Raw genomic sequence first — 18,010 nt, 5'->3', positions numbered from 1 at the left:
TTAGATAACTTAATATTTTTGTAATTGCCTTTTTCTAATGAGCTTTACCTATGTAAATATATAACATATCACAGTAAAGGGGGCAACTATTTTCCATTGATATTTTAACAATGAAACGTTTCTTTTTTTGTTTTCTCTCTCGGGGATGATCTAGGTATAGAGATGCAGCCTTACATTCCTATGGTGTTGCACCAGCTTGTAGAAATCATTAACAGACCCAACACACCAAAGACGTTGTTAGAGAATACAGGTACCATACGACTGAACTGTTAACGGTGGAGAGAAAACGATCTGCCTTGTCATTTTAAGTTGAGATGCGTAGAGAAACCAAAGCAAAGCTAGCTTTAGAAACCCAGCTTATTAATTAACGGGTGTTTGGGATTCTCAGTCATGAAATGAACTGTTTGAGCTTCATTCCATAGCCAGTTTCCAGAAACTTTCCAAAAAACACTTTTTTCCTCTGCTACAGTGTTTTAATACTCCCTAAAATGGACCCCAGCTCAGATAACTATATGAATTTTTCATTAATTCAGAGTAACTGCTAGCTGGGGAGAATTTTTTTTTAATATGTAAAAATGTAGCCCAAAATAGATTGTATTGTGGTAGTTAGTCTTAATAATGGCATATGTATTTTGTATTTTGTTGTATACTTTTCTTCAAATTGGGAACTTGAGCAGTATCTTGTGGGATTTTTATTCAGAAGGCTTGTTTCTCTTTTGCATTTATAGAGAGCATGTTTATATTAAAGAGTACCTTCCATACTATAGAACACATTGCAGGGTGATTTCTTCTTGCTCTGCCTTTTTGCTAATGATTTTTTAAAGTGTGAATTTTGTTTTCAATCAGGCATGTCTTTTTCTTTATATACTAAGACAGTTCCAGCAGTATAGTCATAGTCAATGAATACCTTACCAAAATACTGGACAAAGATTTAAATAAGTTTTTCTAAATAAATTTATCTTCAAAGGTATTTTAATTTTATGGTTTTTAATTGTAGAAAGTTTATTATATCCTAATGTGATTATTGGTATGGAAGGAAGTCTTTTAATTATGAAACAGTTATATGACTGTTTGGCTGTATGGGTACTGTTTGTATCTTAAAGTGAATTAGATTTTCCTGCTAAAAAGCTCAAAAACTTATGTGTAGGATGGTTATGAAATCTTGTCAGGTGTTTATCTCTTTAGAATGCAGTACCTATACATGACATTCAGATTTGAAACACTTGCCATTATAAAATTACTGTTGAACATTAAAAAACTTATTTATTTTTAAATGTGAATGCATAACTGCAAATAAATGTTGAGTGTAATGTATATTAAAGTTTCTTGTGGGATATCAGCTGGTGAATTTGCTATATAGTTCCTTGAACAAATTGGCTTTATTTATAAGATTATATTCTAAGTATGAATCTACCCTAAGTAAATAAAGAGGTAGTTGATAATGCCTTTCAAGTTGATGGATTGAATTTGTACCATTAAGAAATACACTTGGGATTCACTGGATTATTCATATCACAAGTGACTGCAGAAAATGTTTCTCTTATTCCTTACCCAAAGGAGGAGAGATTAATTATTAAAATTGTCTGTGGGTAATATCTGTAGATTTTAGCAACTTAATTATTAATACCATTGTCTTAATATTTCATAAAGTCAATTCCTTAGTGTTTGCAGTTACTTGCTTTTTTTCTAATTAGTATATCCTACACTGAACTTTCTCAATGGACCATCATCTGCTTTATCGCATGTTTCATTGGATTGTTCATACTTGCCTGTTTAATGAGAATGTTGCATAGTTTGTGTCTTTTGAACATAGGTTTTCTTTCTCTTGCTTCATATGAATCTGCTGGATTTTAGTATTATCTGTGTAGTTTGCTTCAAGTAATCCTTAAACATTTTTCTTTACCCCCCTCCCCACCCTTTTTTTATGAAAGGTTAACCTGTAAGTTTTTGAGAGAACACCATTAAAGCACCTCATGGTTTGTTTTCTGTTTGTATTTTTTTTCCCATTGTGTATAAATGTATTTATATGTATGTACCTTTGAACTGCACAATGCAGTTCTGAGTTGCACTTGTTTTAGCTCTTTGTAAGTTCAAGAACTTAACTGAATTTTGATGGTGAATTTATATTTGATTGAGTCCCACTTCAGATTTTTTAAAATAAAATATTAGCATGTAATCATGTTTTATTATCTATCATTTTGTGCTGTGCATTTCATATCAAGGACAGAATATTTGTTCCTTTGGTCCGCATATCACATGCCATTACAGTGGACTAAATTTTCCTTTTGTCAAATAGGACTTGAAATTAGAATTGTTACCATTAGAATTGTTTTTTTTGGAATGGGATTTTGACATAGCACAGCAATTCTCCAATCCATTTATTCAGTATGTACCGTAACACCTAAAATTTGATCATTGATTTTGATGTCAGGCAAGAAATGGTCCACTGGCTTATTTTGGAAATGTTGGCAAACAAACCAAAAATATACCAAAATTTTGATTAAATTCCTAGATAATTGCAAAGAATAAAAATCACTTTTAAAAAGCATTATGAAGAAGTGAGAAAGATTTTAACTTCTGAGAAGTATGTTTGAACAGACATTCAGAAATGTAATCATTTACATTTATTATTTCTTGGGAGGGGGGCTAGATTTCATTATTAAACTCTGGAATTTTAACTGACTGTGAAGGAAGAATCTATAGCTATTTAATCCGCTCATCGTTTTTATTAACAGAATATCTTTTAACACTTGATTGAGCGAGAAAAGCAGTTCATCCTGGTTTTTGGTGTTCTCTCAATCTTTAAAGTTTTTTTAATTCCTTTTGTTTTTCTTTTTCCAAGAGTATGCCATATATGTTGCTGCCCCTTATTATAGGGGGTGGTAATAAACAGCACTGGTGAAATCTTATGTTTATTATCATACACAAATTCTGTTGGTTTCTGTTTCTGAGTTATTTGTTGTTTTTTCTTTATTTTTTCTCCTTCCCCCTCATTTGCTCATGTCTTGGTTGGCGTTTGGTGGTGTATAACCGTGATTGCGTTACCTTAGCAATAACAATTGGTCGTCTTGGTTACGTTTGTCCTCAAGAGGTGGCCCCCATGCTACAGCAGTTTATAAGACCCTGGTGTGTATTATTCAATCTTTTTTTTTTAATTCATTTTTCTTCACTCTTTCTTTCTCTTTCTATCTCACTTTTAGATATATTTTCAGTTGGTTACAAAAATCACAATCCTTAATCATTGCCAACCATGTGACTAATCTTGTCCTATCGGGTTTGTGAGGTTTTCAGTAGCATCGTCATGTATATTTATTTTATGTTGTGGCTAACGACTAATTGATGCATGGGATAAGATTGTCACATGCTTGCTGTGTTAAAAAGCTTGATTATACATAAAAAGCATTTAAATATCCACCAGTAAAATAAAGATGCATGCAAATTCTATAAATTTTAGGTTTCTGCATTATGTTTCCTTTTTAGAATTAATTTGAAAATTTGGATTGCATTAAGAAATACATGTTTAAATTTGTTATGTATAAAAATCTTATTTGCTTGTTAATGTAAAAATTAAACATCTACACCATAAGTTGTATAGTAATAGTTTCTATTGTGGCAGTATATCCTATGTTCTGCTTCTTTCAACTGACAGTCTTTCAAGTCATTTTTAGTAGTGTTTAATGGAATACAAGTCATAATACAGTTTTAAAAATTGATAATTTACTCTTGGCTCAAGCTAATTAATAGTGTAAATGGGAGATTAAAATCAGTTGTTATTACTTAGATGCAATCTGTTGGTAAGAATTGTGAATTTGAAGGTTTTCACTGTATTGAGACTAGATGGGCCTAACATAATATAGTATGAGAAGCTTAAGCTTTATGAAAATTCTTTGAATATAAACATTATCTCTACTCTGGTGCTTATTCCATTAAATACTGTCCATTAGAATTGTAGTTGAACTTACTTTTTACTTAAATGCTAAACTCAATTCTATAATTTAATAGGTGCACCTCTCTGAGAAACATAAGGGACAATGAGGAAAAGGATTCAGCATTTCGTGGGATTTGTACCATGATCAGTGTGAATCCCAGTGGAGTAATCCAAGTAAGATGTTCATAAGGTTTTAATTTTTAATGTTCTGAATTATTAAACTTTAAAGGAGGGGAGGTATTTTTAAACTATAATTATGAAAATAATTTTTACCTATTTTATATTTATGAAAATAATTTTATCTAAAAATTATCTATTTTTACTGAAGATACTGAAACGTGTTTTCAATGTATATTTCTTAATACCTTGAAATGATAATATCTATTTTTATTTTTTAAATCTTTTTTTCTGTTGTGGCTTATAATAATAACAGATTGGAAGAATAAAAGTTATATTCTTGACTTGAATTAAGCCAAAGTTTCTTTCATCCTTTGAGATCTCATTTATTTGTAAATGCTTCCTAAAACAGTGAATGTAAATTTCCTGAGTTTGAGGCTCTCTGTACTTAAGAGAATGATTAAATAGGATACTCTTTCTCTTATTTAGTAAATAAAAGAGTACTGAGTCAACCATTATAACTGCTTTAACTTTGATTTATTATCCTTATTTTGTTTCCTATACTAGTTCAGATTGTATTTAGACATCTTTAGCATTTAAAGAATTATTTGGCAAGAGTACCAAACGTGAATCTGATCAAACGTCTGGATCCAACTTACACGTAAAATGTAAAGGAACATGTTGGTTGACACCAGATGTGTGAAATCAACGAAATACAGGCTGAGGGCTTTAGGTTAAATGCCCCACATTCCTCAACAGATAGAAATTGTAAGGAAAAGAAAGTGTATCAAGAAAACCTTTCACTTTTGAGAGATTGGTGCTTTGAACATTTTTTAATTGATGTGTAGAAAATAGGCACTGAACCATGTATACAAAATAGAACTGGAAAATAAAATCTTTCAATTTCACTAGCGGCAAAATAACCTTCTGGCATTGAGTTTCTTGGTTTTTTCCCAAAGCTTAGGAACTTTCTGTCACTTTAAATATGTTTTAGAGGTATCTGATAGGTAGTATATACCATATCAAGAAGGAGCATTTTCCTACAGGGATTTTTTGTTGTTGTTTTGCTTTTTGAATTAATGTTTAAGAACACGAAAGTAACACATGTGTAGTCATGAAATCACTACCAATTACAAATTTTGCATGATTATATAATTTAAATTTTTAACATCAGCTTTCAATATTGGGAAGACATAGGAATCATAATTTGAATAAACCATAGATTTTAGGCACATGCATTTTATTTGCCTAAATATGTGTTTTATGTATGTATTTTGATATTAGTGAATTTTGGAGTTAATGAGGTTCTCTGAATTTAATAGTAAAATTTAAAGTAGTCTATATCTCACACCATCAGCAATATTTTGTATGTTGAACTGTTTCAGTAAGATAGTTGAAAATGGAAAATACTTAAGTGAAGTATTTCAAGTATATACCTATTATCTTGTTCTTTTAGTCAGAATAACCTGATTGTCTTTTAAATAACAGTCTAAGCATTGGGAGTTTTTTTTGTTTGTCTGAGTTGAGTTGGATTAGTTGCTATTGGTAACTGCGTAATTTTTGTTCTAACTTAATGGTCATTTCATTTACATTTCTGTCTGAAGATGGATCTTGAAACTTAGGCCTATTAATTTTCATATACTTTAAATAAAATTTATTTGATGTATATTTAACTAGCTTAAAATTCTCAGTGATTCAGAACTGTAAAATTACTGAATTTATAGAATTCTTTAATTCTATAAATGAAGGTTTTTTTGAACTGGTGCTTATTTGATGCTTTCAGTCTTTGCTGATGCTATACATTTACTAGACTGGGGTTTTGTTCTGTAATGTAAAATGAAATACAAGAAGGCACTAAATTCTAATATAAACTGTATGAGTTAGATATTCCTTGATAAGGTGGAGTCTTAAGGACAACCATTAAGAAATCACTTACAATTCCTTATCATAGTTGTTAATTTTTTTTTTTACCTAGGATTCTCTTGGTATATATTCTGAGGTTTACATATGTCTTTTGTAGTGCTTGACAAATATAGTATCAATATAAGATGTATTTCTTGCTTATTACAGGATTTTATATTTTTTTGTGATGCTGTTGCATCATGGATTAATCCAAAAGATGATCTGAGAGACATGTTCTGTAAGGTAACTAAAAAGTCTTTATGATGAATATCTTGTAACTCTTGCAGTCCTAGTTGGGAAATAAATTATGTTTTTATTTCATATGAGACTTAGACTCTTTGAGTCAGTTTTGGTAGACCATGTAAACTTTGTTTTGGTAAAGAAGTTGACTTTCTTTTCTTGATATACAGTCGTGACTTTGTTTCAATAGAGTACATACTTTTAAAATGTTTTCTCAAGCAGTACCACTGATTTGTGTAGACCCATTATCCCAGCTATACTAAATAAGTAGTTTGTTAGTTGCCCAGTTGTGTCCGACCCTTTGCAACCTGTCCCCTTGCCAGGCTCCTCTGTCCATGGAATTCTTCAGGAATACTGGAGTGGGTTGCCATTCTCTTCTCCAGGGGATCTTCCCGACCCAGGGATCAAACCTCGGTCTCTTGCATTGCAGGCGCATTCTTTAGCATCTGAGCCACCAGGGAGGCCCATGCAAAATAGGATGTATTTTCAAAAATGACTGACTAAGACTGGAGTATAATATGATCTGCTGAACAAAGTCAGTCTTAGTAGTCAAAGCAAGGATTAAACCTGTCTGTTTCAGTAATGCCCCCTTGGATTAATTCTTGTCACCCCTCAATAGTGAACTATATAGTTGCAACAATGAACCCAAAGCTTTGTATATTTTCAATTTGAAAATATGGCATAAAAATTTTAATTTCCCTTGGGTGGATTCTATACCTTTATGCTTGCTTTTCATTACTATTTTGGCAGAGTTGCTTAGAGTACTTCTTTTACTAGGACTCTTAACTGAATTCTAACCTCAAAGCAAAGTGTGCAGTATATCTATCCTATGAGGTGCTTTTGGGCAAGACATGGAATGATACAGATTTCAACAAAGTTTGAGAATACTTTAAAATGAGTAAAATTTTAGAATAATCAATGGTGTTTGATTTCAGAAGCTATGCAGATACGAGTTCCTCTTTTGTTACTGATTATTTAATGATTATTTACTTTTTGCAGATCCTTCATGGATTTAAAAATCAAGTTGGAGATGAAAATTGGAGGCGTTTCTCTGACCAGTTTCCGCTTCCCTTAAAAGAGCGTCTTGCAGCTTTTTATGGTGTTTAATCTCATATACTTAAGCTGCAGTCCCAAAATTAGGGGTAAGTTGTAAGAAATTTGGAATTTTTCAGGATGGAAAAACTTAAGTTAGGACTTCAATCTAGAACTACTGTGAATAGAATAAAAGCTGTTTGTTTTCCACAGAGGTTGAGTAGAAGAGTCTTACATTTGACTTAAAATTGACTTATGTGAAGTCTACAGATTTATTTATTTATGAACCAGCAAAGCAAGATAAAATGCATGGTTCCACTTTGAATCCTCTTGGAAGGAAATCCAAGTTGGTACGCTAGTTAAATTTCAACCTGTTCTTTTCTTAATTTTTTAAAATATAGTCTTTTATATATTAAGAGCTTTCTGTGTTGTGAACTTTAGGGAAAACCCAAGTAGAACTAGAACTCAATGTAGTCTCAGTAAAAATAATTATTCAATATTTATTCTTAATATTTTATTGAGTCCCTACCCTGTGCCCAGCACTGTTGTTTTTTGTTTGTTTGTTTGTTTGTTTGTTGAAAGATTAGTTTTTGATTTGGGGTGGTAAAGAGGTAAGTCTACCTGGACTCTTGTTCTTTCAGTTTTTCTGACATAAGTCAAACTAACAATTTTAATTTTAAATACCAGAATTTTAAATTTTAAATTTAAAATACCAGAATTTTAAAATTCTGGTATTTTAGCCTTTGTTCCCTCATTAAGTTATTTTAAGGATTAAATACTGTGCTATATGTGGTGCCAGGAGTTAGTATATTGCCTGACACACTAAGTTGGCTCTTTTATAAATATTAGAAATATGGGTGATAATGTTTTAATTCAAGAAAAAACAGCTGCCATTGAGATCCATTGTACAAATAGGGATAAAGAATTAGACTCATGTCATCCTACAAGCCATATTTCATCTGTTTAAAGTGCTGCACACGTCTCTTTGCCTGACATCACTTTCTGTATCTGATGCAAGAGACAGCTGAGAGCCGTAGGAGAAGGAGGCAACATGGCTTCACTGACCAGCGTGATCTTGGGCAGTTGTCCAGTTTTTCATGTGATTGTATTGTTACTTGATTAATTTTATGTTCCACTGGGCTTACAAAAGAAACAATTTTGTTGAAGTATAAAATTGTTTTGTTTTCTTACAGGTCCTTCAGTCTTGGAGACTATGAGGGAGCCTCTGCACCCAGGGAAAATGTTACCCTTTACAGGGGGGAAGGGTAAACCAGTAGGGAATACAGTACAATCCCAACCCTACTGGGAGGGGCGGGAGGGAGGTGTTGCCGTCACTGTATTAAGTCGATGTTGGGAAACGTTTTAACATCTGGAGCCTTTGTGGGTGGAAATCTATCTCCAATTACAACTCTGCACTGGATGTGAAGAAGCAAAAAAAAAAACCTATCTACTCACAAAACAGTACATTCTGGAATATTATGGGGAATTGTACCAAAACAAGAACCATATAAATGATGCATAGGGATAAGAAAGAAGAAAAATTCTATAGCGCACAATAAAGGAAACCTAAGAATGGGGATTAGAAACAGTAAAGGGTTTTGGTTTTGTTTTTGTTTTTTTAATTTAAAAGGTTTTATAAAATTTCCCACATGATGGGGCCTTGTTTTTTGCATGCTGATAAAGAACTACACAAATGAAAGCTAATAGAGTTAAAATCAGCTTGCCTACCCATAGTAGAAGCAGGTTCTTGGAAGTTACAGTTTAAGGTACCCCAAAAAGTTGGAAATAAAACAAAACAAATTTAAACAATGAAGCACCCTGTGAAATGCCAAATGAGTCACTCCTTTTACCTTTGTGGGGTGGGCAGGGAGGGAGGAATAAATGGGGCTGGACATATCGAACTAAAGATTGACATCTTGATTTTTCATTAAGACATTAACGTAGTGGATATAATTTGATGGTTGTACATCATTAGATTTAATTTCTAGGCCAAGATATTGTTCTTTTTAAAGTGCAGTTTAAGGTTCAGGCATGCGTTCTGGCTCATAGTGATTGAAAGTACTTTAAATTAGTGGGAAAGTAGCATGCTTGCATCACATAGAGTGAGATTGGTATTCAGTTACCTCTGTTGCGCCAGTTTGTGTTGCAGTTTACCGATTCAATATAGCCCTGCATTTAAAATTCCTTTTTAAGATTTGTGAATTTTATTTTTATTAAGAATATAGATATAAAGTACTGTAGTTTACAGCTAGGCCTTGAAATAATCTTCTTAGGATCTGTTAGGAATAAGATTGGTATTGTATCGCGTGTAACCTGCACAATGTGGAAAGCTGATATACCTGTGCAAAATCTTTGCCTCTGTGCTGTCAGTGTGGTGTGCTTTCTGCATGGTTATATACTACTAGTGATTTTATCAAAACTTCTCTAAAACTTAAATTACATGGTAAAAGATCTGTAAGAGGCTGCATAAATGTTAGTTGGCACATAAAGACAATTGTAGAAGTTGAAGACATGATTGCTATATTTCAATGTTTATTCCCACTCAACATATTGCCTTCTAAGCTTTCTTTTTTTGTTCAAAGCATGATCTTAAAGATATGTTTAAGTTAATGGGTGTAATGCAGGGTTCCTACACTGTATTGGCGCATGTTGGTGGCCCTCAGTGCCCTAGACACATGCACACGGGGTGCAAGTAAAAAGCTACAGAGTGAAAGTGGGTTTGGATCCTCTTCATTTCATTTGTTTAGCTTTTCTGTTGTTTTTCTCTACTTACATGTATTCCTGTGAATAAATCCTTGTTAAGTTAACCCTTTACTTTTCCTTCCATGTGTATTTTCTTATATACTGTGAATGTGAAAACCTAACTGGTACACTTGATCTTGTGTCCATATGGAAGTGCAAGTCTTTATTAATTTGGATTGCCTGAACAGTGTATCCCATGATGATGAAGGAAAATGGAGAGATTTTTCTTTTTAACTCTGCTGGTCAGAGATGAAGCCACACCTTTCCATTTTTCAATGCTGCATATTTAATCTGCAACAGAAATGTTAAGCCATAACAGCCTTTTTATATTTTAGTTTGTCACCTTTGCATTGCAGAATAAATACTGAATAACCATTTTTGTAAGCAGTTGCTCCTCTTTGCATGGTTCTATTCCTCTAGAGGTGTTGAATGATACAGCCATTGCACTGAAGTTTGAGCTGTATGCGTGTGAATTTATAAATACTGTTTCAAAAAAATTCAAATGCATGGTAGCATGCAGAAAGGGTTTTGTTGTGTGTGTGTATGTATGTATTTTTTTTAACATGTTCTTTCACCTTCCTTTCTCTACTTTGGCTTTGCAAATTTCAGTCTGTAGAGCCTGAAATTAAATCATATTTTTAGTGTCCAGTTGTTTTTAATCGTAAGTTGGATCCAAAGGGTATGTAGCATTTTGCTTTCTAGTACCATTGCCTCATTGGGAGCTCAAAATGTGCTTCCTAGTTAGTGTTTAAAAAGCTGATTAGGGTAGCTGTTTTATCCTCAACTTCTAGTGATCTGTAGTTCTCCAAAACTTTTTAATATGGGAGATATTTTAATATTCTGGAATAAATAGTAAAGATTTTAAATTGAGAGAAAAGACAAAATACTCAAGAACTCTTTTAAAACATACAGTCTTCAATAAAGTTATCTGGATCTGTGATAATTCTGTATTGACTGAAAAGCATTACTGTTACCTAATTGAGTAGAAAAATTAATTTCTAATTATATATGTAACAAGTCGTGCCCCTTTTTTGTAGTCTGTGTGTTTTTAAATTAAAAGGAAATTTAATTTAAAAATACAACATATAAATAAATAGACTGCAACCTGAGATGGGGTTGGGTTTTGGGGTTTTTCCCCCCCCTTGAGGTTATAGTTTCTTCCTAATTGTATTTCACATACATAGTATAACATAGGAATTTGCAGAAGCCATTTAAGTTTAAGTTATCTTTTGAGGTAAGCTCTGATTTAGCATTTATTCTGATAAAACTTAATACATCATGGGATATATATATATATATATAAAGCAACTTAATTCTTGTGGTGTAGTCTTAATAGTTTTGAATGTTGACTGAATGTCTATGAAATTGTGAGTTTGTCTTTGTTACATTCCAGTGTTTCTGCCTCTTGGCATGCTTAAAGCACGGCTTACTTCATCTGCTCCTTACACACTAAAGTGCTGTTAGTGTGCTCAACTACAGAAATAGCCGCTGCTAAGTGATGTAGATTTTCTACTTGAATATTTTTATGTTGTAGGAACCTCAGGAGGTCAGTGTTTACTGTTTTATATGCCTTCTTTTTCCTGTTTGAGCTTCTCTCTTTGAAGGATTCTAACAGAACAAAAGCTGCTGATCAACCTAAGTTGGAAACAGAAAGTGTATTTAATATAGTTTAAATGCATGTTTGCCAGTTCCATGTTACAGTCCATTAGTAAGTGAACTTAGTGCCACAGATATTCATTTATTCAGGAAAGAACTTTGCTTTTTGTATTGTCTAATCTCTTTAATAACTTCATACTGTGTAAAAAAAAAATCACACTTTTTTATATTTTTTGGTTGGTTATTTTCCAAATAATCAACATGTAAATAATCTTAAAGAGCCAGTTCTGATGCTTTACATTATTGCTACTTGATTTTGTGACGCAAGTTAGATTTCAGAAGAATAGATTTTAAAACACTTAACCAAGCCATTACATCTTAAAAACAAAATAAGTAGCATACATTTTGTAATTAACATATTGATAAACACTGTGATTTTTTTTGTTAAGACTTTTTCATTGATCTGAATTGCTTAAATTGCATATATTGTAAAATAGGATCAGATGTATATTTTAAAATAATCTCAACTGACTTTCCTCTATTGAAATGCTTTGTCTACTCAGTTATAAAATATTCAGATACAAGTTTTATCTCAGGTGAATACTCTTGTATCCTTCTTTCTTTGGTGACATATGCTTATAAAGGGTCATCATACTTAACATTCTTTGGTTTTGTTTTTTTAGTGTATTTCATGAAGAATCTTTCCATTTAGTCTGATTTTGTAATTCTTAGTCTAGCAGACCATGGCGGTATAAGTCCTTACTGGCGAGCCCTTTGGCATGCAGGCTTACCTTGAAAGGGAATTCAGTCTGGTTCTCCTTTTCTCCAAACTCTTTTTAAGATAGTAGAGTGGAAAATTTTCTGTCGTGTATTAAATTACCCTGCATATAGCTGAAATGCCAGAACTAAACTAATTATGTCTTAAATCTTTTAGTCTAAATTTAACTTAAATCCTTTGCCATAAAGAAAAAAGTAGGTTTGTTTGCTCCATATAGTTCATCTATATTATTCATATTGAATGTATTAACAGATAACGGTGCAAAAACATTCTTCCCAAGAGAAGAGTGTATCATGCATAACTGCAATTTAAATCCTTTCTTTAGTAGCCCTTTAAACTACACACAGCTTCGCTTATTGAATTATTTTTGCAAATAATACAAGGGGGAAACACTTAACTGTCACTACTAGTACTGTTACTGCAATGTAGGCATTGAAATCTTGATGCAAACTATGGTCTTCAGGTTAAGGGCCTAAAATAATCTAGAATAAAAGTCAGATCAATAAAGAACTGTTTAACAATATTATCTAGTAATACCATGCAAATGCATTATATTAGTACTTAGTCATACTGTATTAGAGATGTTTCTAATGTCTCTTAAAAATTGTTTTATTTAAAATTTTCTCACTTGTACACTTTGCAGGTGACTTGTGACTAATTTTTTCAGTCTTACATAGATCTTCCCCCATTAGTATTATATATGAGGGATTCTTTATCTTTATGCCTAATTATTATGCTTATTAATTTTAAGATACACATGTTTATTGTGATTTGTATCCCAGAATGTATTGTTTTTATTTTTTTTAATGTGTGCATGATTTTGAGGGAAGTTAAAGTGGTGATTGTTTTTTTCACCTCTTGTACATTTTAAAATCAAACCAAATCTATTTGCCAAGCATTATATCACTAACTAAGAAGATAGGATTTTTCCCTTTTATTACTATTTTTGTTCATCTACCATAGAATCCCCTTAAAGATGGCTTGGTATTTTTCACAATTAGCTATTTTGCAAGTCCAGTTATCTTCTAAAAGCTTACTATAATATGGTTAGCCTATAAGGCAGTGTTGATTTCCTTCCCAATACCAGCCTCATAAAGGGGTCCTGCTGTTCTTTCCCCATATTGCCTCATTGTTCCTCTGTGGATATATAACCAAATTAAGATTGGATGAGTTTTATGGAGATAATAATAAGACAATACGGTATAAGTAATTTTGCTTAATAGATTATCATCTGTGAGAAGATGTTTAAACGTGGTTAATGACTTCATATTATAAAAGTTTTACACTTAATATTCATGTTAATATTGGGTGCAATAATTTAGTAGTTATAGCTTTAGTTATAAATAACTGGATCTTTCTGCTGACAACTTAGGTTGTATGAGTTACGCTTAAAAGCTTTAAATCTGATGTTTCTTGTACCTGCCACACTATGTTAGAATGTGTCCTTCAAACATATCCTCCTGCAACTTCTCAAACTGTACTAAATTGATATTTCTTGAAGTCAAACTCTGTGCTAACAGATCTTCATTTTAAATAGAATACGGTTTTAATTTTTGATAAGCTGCTGAATTTTAAAGAGAGTTTTTTGGGGCCACCAAATATTTTGGATCATGCAGAGAATATATATTGTACTGTAGTAATTTTGTATTTACATTTGTATGATGTGACATAATAGATGTGAATGTTAATCACTGCTTGACTATGTTAATAAAGTTGTTTAACTATAGATGTTTCACTCTGATTTTTAATGACAGGAAACAAGCTTTCTTCCCCCACTCCTCCCCCCATTTTGGGTCCAGATAGGTCTTGTGTTCCTTGTTTTTTGTTTTGAGGGGCCTGTTTTTTAGCTTACACTTCAGTACACTCTTGTTTGACACCATGTATTTTTTAAAATTGAGTATTAGTTGTATAGTGTAGTTAAAAAAAAAAAAAACTATTTTCCCTACATTTAACTTCTGTTATTGATGTATTTCTACAGAGTTGATTCTAGGTTCAGCTTCCAGTGGGGGAGGAAGAAAAGATGATGCTCTGCAAAAAAAAGAAATTAAACTAAGTGAAGTCGTGAATAAAACATTGAAAAGGATAGATTGCATGAATGTGTGTGAATGTGTGGCCTATTTAGGCTTTCTGGTCATCCTCCAGAAAAGATAAAAGACTTGTAATTTTGGAAATTAATATTTACAAAAGCAGTAGTTTCCTCTTAAGGTTGTGACTTGTTATTACAGTTGCATGTTATTAATTTAAAATATAATTATTTAAAAGGAAATGTGTACATAACTGTCAAGTGGTTTTTTTTTTTTTTTTTAGAGAAAGCAAAGTGCCTGAGGTTAGATTAGTGCAACCTAGAAAATTTAAGAGAGATGGGACTCCCAAGTCCCATTTTTTTTTTTTTTTCCCTTTTGTTACCTGTGCATGGAAACATTGAGATACCTTACTTGTGTTGGAGAAGAGTGGGAGGGAATGACATCTGGCTATCACGCTGTTCTAAAACATCAAGAAAGATTCCAGGACTTAGGTTGTGGAAGAAGATAAAACCAGCCTCATCCTTAAGTTTTTCATCATTCTGATTTGCTGCTAAGGTCTTAAAATGTGCCTGAATCTAAAAATCTTTTGTAAATCTTTAACATTGTAATGAAACTAAAGTACAACATTTAAGATGTTTTCACTTTATACTTACTGTTACAGATGGGTGTTTGTTACCTTTCAATGAGTTATCACCCTAACTCTGGTTATTTGCATTACATGTGGTTCTTGAGGAATGATTCGAAAAGTAGCAGGTGGCCCTCACAGCTCTGAGGTTGGACTCCCTTACTGCTCTGGTGAACGCGGAAGCTGCCATCTTGTCCTTAACCTCAGAGTCTTGTGCTCACCTGATGTAAAAGAACCTGCTGAATCATCCTCGTAGATCTCCAGTGTTCAACACAATTTACAAATCACAGTTTAGAAATTCAACCCAATTTCTAAATCATTGGGAAAAGTAATCCCAGAAAATTGTTATACTAAGAACCTTTGAGATTTTGTGTCAGTTATTAGTGTAATTCATTTCTATGCATATTACAGCCATTTTGTTCTGACAATTGAAATTTTATACTAAGTATTCCTTTTCAAGTTTATGTGACCTTTTGATGAACTTCATTAAACAGTTTTAAGAAAAACAACTGAACAGTTTTAAATGAATTTCATACAACTGCCCCCCAATGATAACAATGACTTGATCTTTCTGTGCACATATGAATAATAAAACTTGCCTGTTAATATGCATGATAGCTATATCATCTTCTATAAATAATTTACACAACCTTCTTATTGTTGGACATTTCAGAAGTTATTTCTCATTTTTCACTCCTGGAGATAGATGAATGCCCCTATACTTAAATGCCTACATCTGCAGCAATTTTTCTGGAATTACATGTCACAGGAGGTCTCTTTCATAGAAACTTGTACTAGTTTTCACACTCAGCAACTTCAGTGAGTGTTACCATCTGTGCTGTAAATTCTGATTTAAATAGCATGATTTTATAATTTTGTTTTTAGGAAATCTTACATATAAGGTCATTTTCACATTACATACTTAAATATCTGAGCCTTATGTTACAGGCACAGTCTTACAGAGCTTACATTCTGTTACAGCAAGGTGGATAAGGAACTGTTCAGTCGCTCAGTCGTGTCCAACTGTGACCTGCAGCATGCCAGGCCTCCCTGTCCATCACCAACTTCCGGAACTTACTCAAACTCCTGTCCATCAAGTCGGTGATGCTGTCCAACCATCTCATCTGTCGTCCCCTTCTCCCGCCTTCAATCTTTCCCAGCATCAGGGTCTTTTCAAACACCAGGGTCAGTGTTACCTGGTGGCAGGTACCAATGAAATGGAAAGTGATGGTGGAGATGTTTTCAATGGGGTAAGTGAACAGAGGAAAGTCTGAAGGGGGTCATTTCAGCAAAAACTTGGAGTAAAACTATAGCTGTCTGGGGGCAACTCTGAGGTTTGAAGGACGTGGGACCCCTTTCAGGGCCCAAAAGGGGACTTTTAGACATCTAACATTCAGAAATGAATTGTCCTTGGAGACACATGTGATGACTAAGAGACTTTATTGGGAAGGGGTACTTGGGCAGAGAGCAGCAGGTAAGGGAACCCAGGAGGACTGCTCTGCCATGTGGCTCACAGTCTCACGTTTTATGGTGGTGAGATTAGTTTCCAGATTTGCCTGGCCAATCACACTGACTCAGGGTCCTAACTAGTGGCATGTGCATTGCCCAGCCAAGAAGGATTCTGGGACGTTGGTAAGAACGTGACATCTCCTTTTGACCTTTTCTGAATTCTTCGGTTAGTGGTGGCTTATTAGTTCCATGTTCCTTACCAGGACCTCCTGTTGTAAAATAACGCATGCAAATGGTTACTATGGTGCCTGGTCAGGGTGGGCAGTTTCAGTCAAGTGTTTCCCCTAACAAAAGTAACAGTAAGGACAAATGTCATGAGACAGTAAAATGTTTGGTGTGTTGGTTTTGCCCTTGAGTAAAATTAAAGTAGCATTGTACGGTAAGGATGAGCTTTGGTGGTGGCTCAGATGGCAAAGAATCTGCCTGCAATGCAGGAGACCCAGGTTTGATGCTGGGGTCGGGAAGATCCCTTGGAGAAGGAAATGGTAACCCACTCTAGTATTCTTGCTTTGAGAATTCCATGGACAGAGGAGCCTAGAAGGCTATAGTCCATAGGGTCACAAAGAGTCAAACACGGCTGAGTGACTAAGATTTCAGGCTAAGGATTCATGATTTGCAATCATCCTAGAAATGGGTTTGAGAAAAGAAACCAAGGATGGCTCTTACGGTTTTGGGGTTGACCTGAGCAGCTAGAGGGATGAAATGTGAACTGAAATATGGAATATCTTAACATTTGGTTTGAGCCATCTGTAAAGAGAAGTGGAGTAGGTAGGTGGAGTTCAGGGGAAATAATGTGGCTATAGACAGAAAATTGAAAGTGTGTAAATGTGCTTTAAACCATGAGATTGAATTATCATCTGAGAACAGGAAAAAGGGAAGATGGGAGCACTAAACATGAAACTCCCAACAATGAAGTCTGAAGGCTTCAGTAAAGAAAACAAGAGAAGCCTGATGTTCTGATGTATAGAACAAGACAGAATTTATATTTAGCAACATGGAGGGCATTTGTTCTGGCAGATTTTTTTTATGGCTGTAGAAGAATCAGAATGAGGGCTGTTTTCCCTCCCTCCAGAAGACCATAGGCTTCCTTTTTCCTCAAGACCATGTGAAGTAGCTTTGTTGTTTTCTAAAAACTGGATCATTTAAGAAATGTGGAAGCTTTTGAAGCGTGAACAGGCAAGAGTTGATAGATAACTCCCCTAAATGACTACCAGCATGTAGTGTTTAAATTTGAAAGTTAAAACATCCCCAAAGACTAACAACAGTTTTTGTTTGTTACTAGACAAGGTTATTTTAGAATTTATATGAAAAAGTCAGAGAAGCCAGAAAAATTGTAAAAAAAAAAAACAGGTAATGAGGATGGGACAGTCCCAAACAGGTGTGTGTGTTTGTTTTAATTATGGCTACAGGAATTAAACTGATTCATGTATAGGTAGCTTAAAAGAACGAAGACCAGAAATACCTAAATGCTTCACATGAAACTCAGATATGGCGCTTAAGGGGGGGGGGGGGAAGGG

General features: G+C 33.6%; 1 protein-coding gene across 1 annotated transcript in view; it reads left to right on the top strand.

Moving 5' to 3' along the window:
* Positions 1–14,061, top strand: part of TNPO1 (transportin 1) — a 53,652-nt gene extending 39,591 nt beyond the window's left edge. Inside the window, exons 20-25 of the mRNA XM_010853556.1 lie at positions 155–250; positions 3,051–3,126; positions 4,003–4,102; positions 6,116–6,190; positions 7,187–7,329; positions 8,413–14,061. Of these exons, the coding sequence (XP_010851858.1) occupies positions 155–250; positions 3,051–3,126; positions 4,003–4,102; positions 6,116–6,190; positions 7,187–7,294 (455 nt within the window). The 3' untranslated portion in view covers positions 7,295–7,329; positions 8,413–14,061. The remainder of the gene's footprint in view (positions 1–154; positions 251–3,050; positions 3,127–4,002; positions 4,103–6,115; positions 6,191–7,186; positions 7,330–8,412) is intronic.
* The last annotated feature ends 3,949 nt before the right edge of the window (positions 14,062–18,010 follow it).

The sequence above is a fragment of the Bison bison genome, unplaced genomic scaffold, assembly GCF_000754665.1.
Source record: "Bison bison bison isolate TAMUID 2011002044 unplaced genomic scaffold, Bison_UMD1.0 scf7180017864329, whole genome shotgun sequence".
Classification (NCBI taxonomy): Eukaryota; Metazoa; Chordata; class Mammalia; order Artiodactyla; family Bovidae; genus Bison; species Bison bison.
The sequence above is the reverse complement of the archived record's forward strand: the minus strand, read 5'-3'. Positions and strand labels throughout refer to the sequence as shown.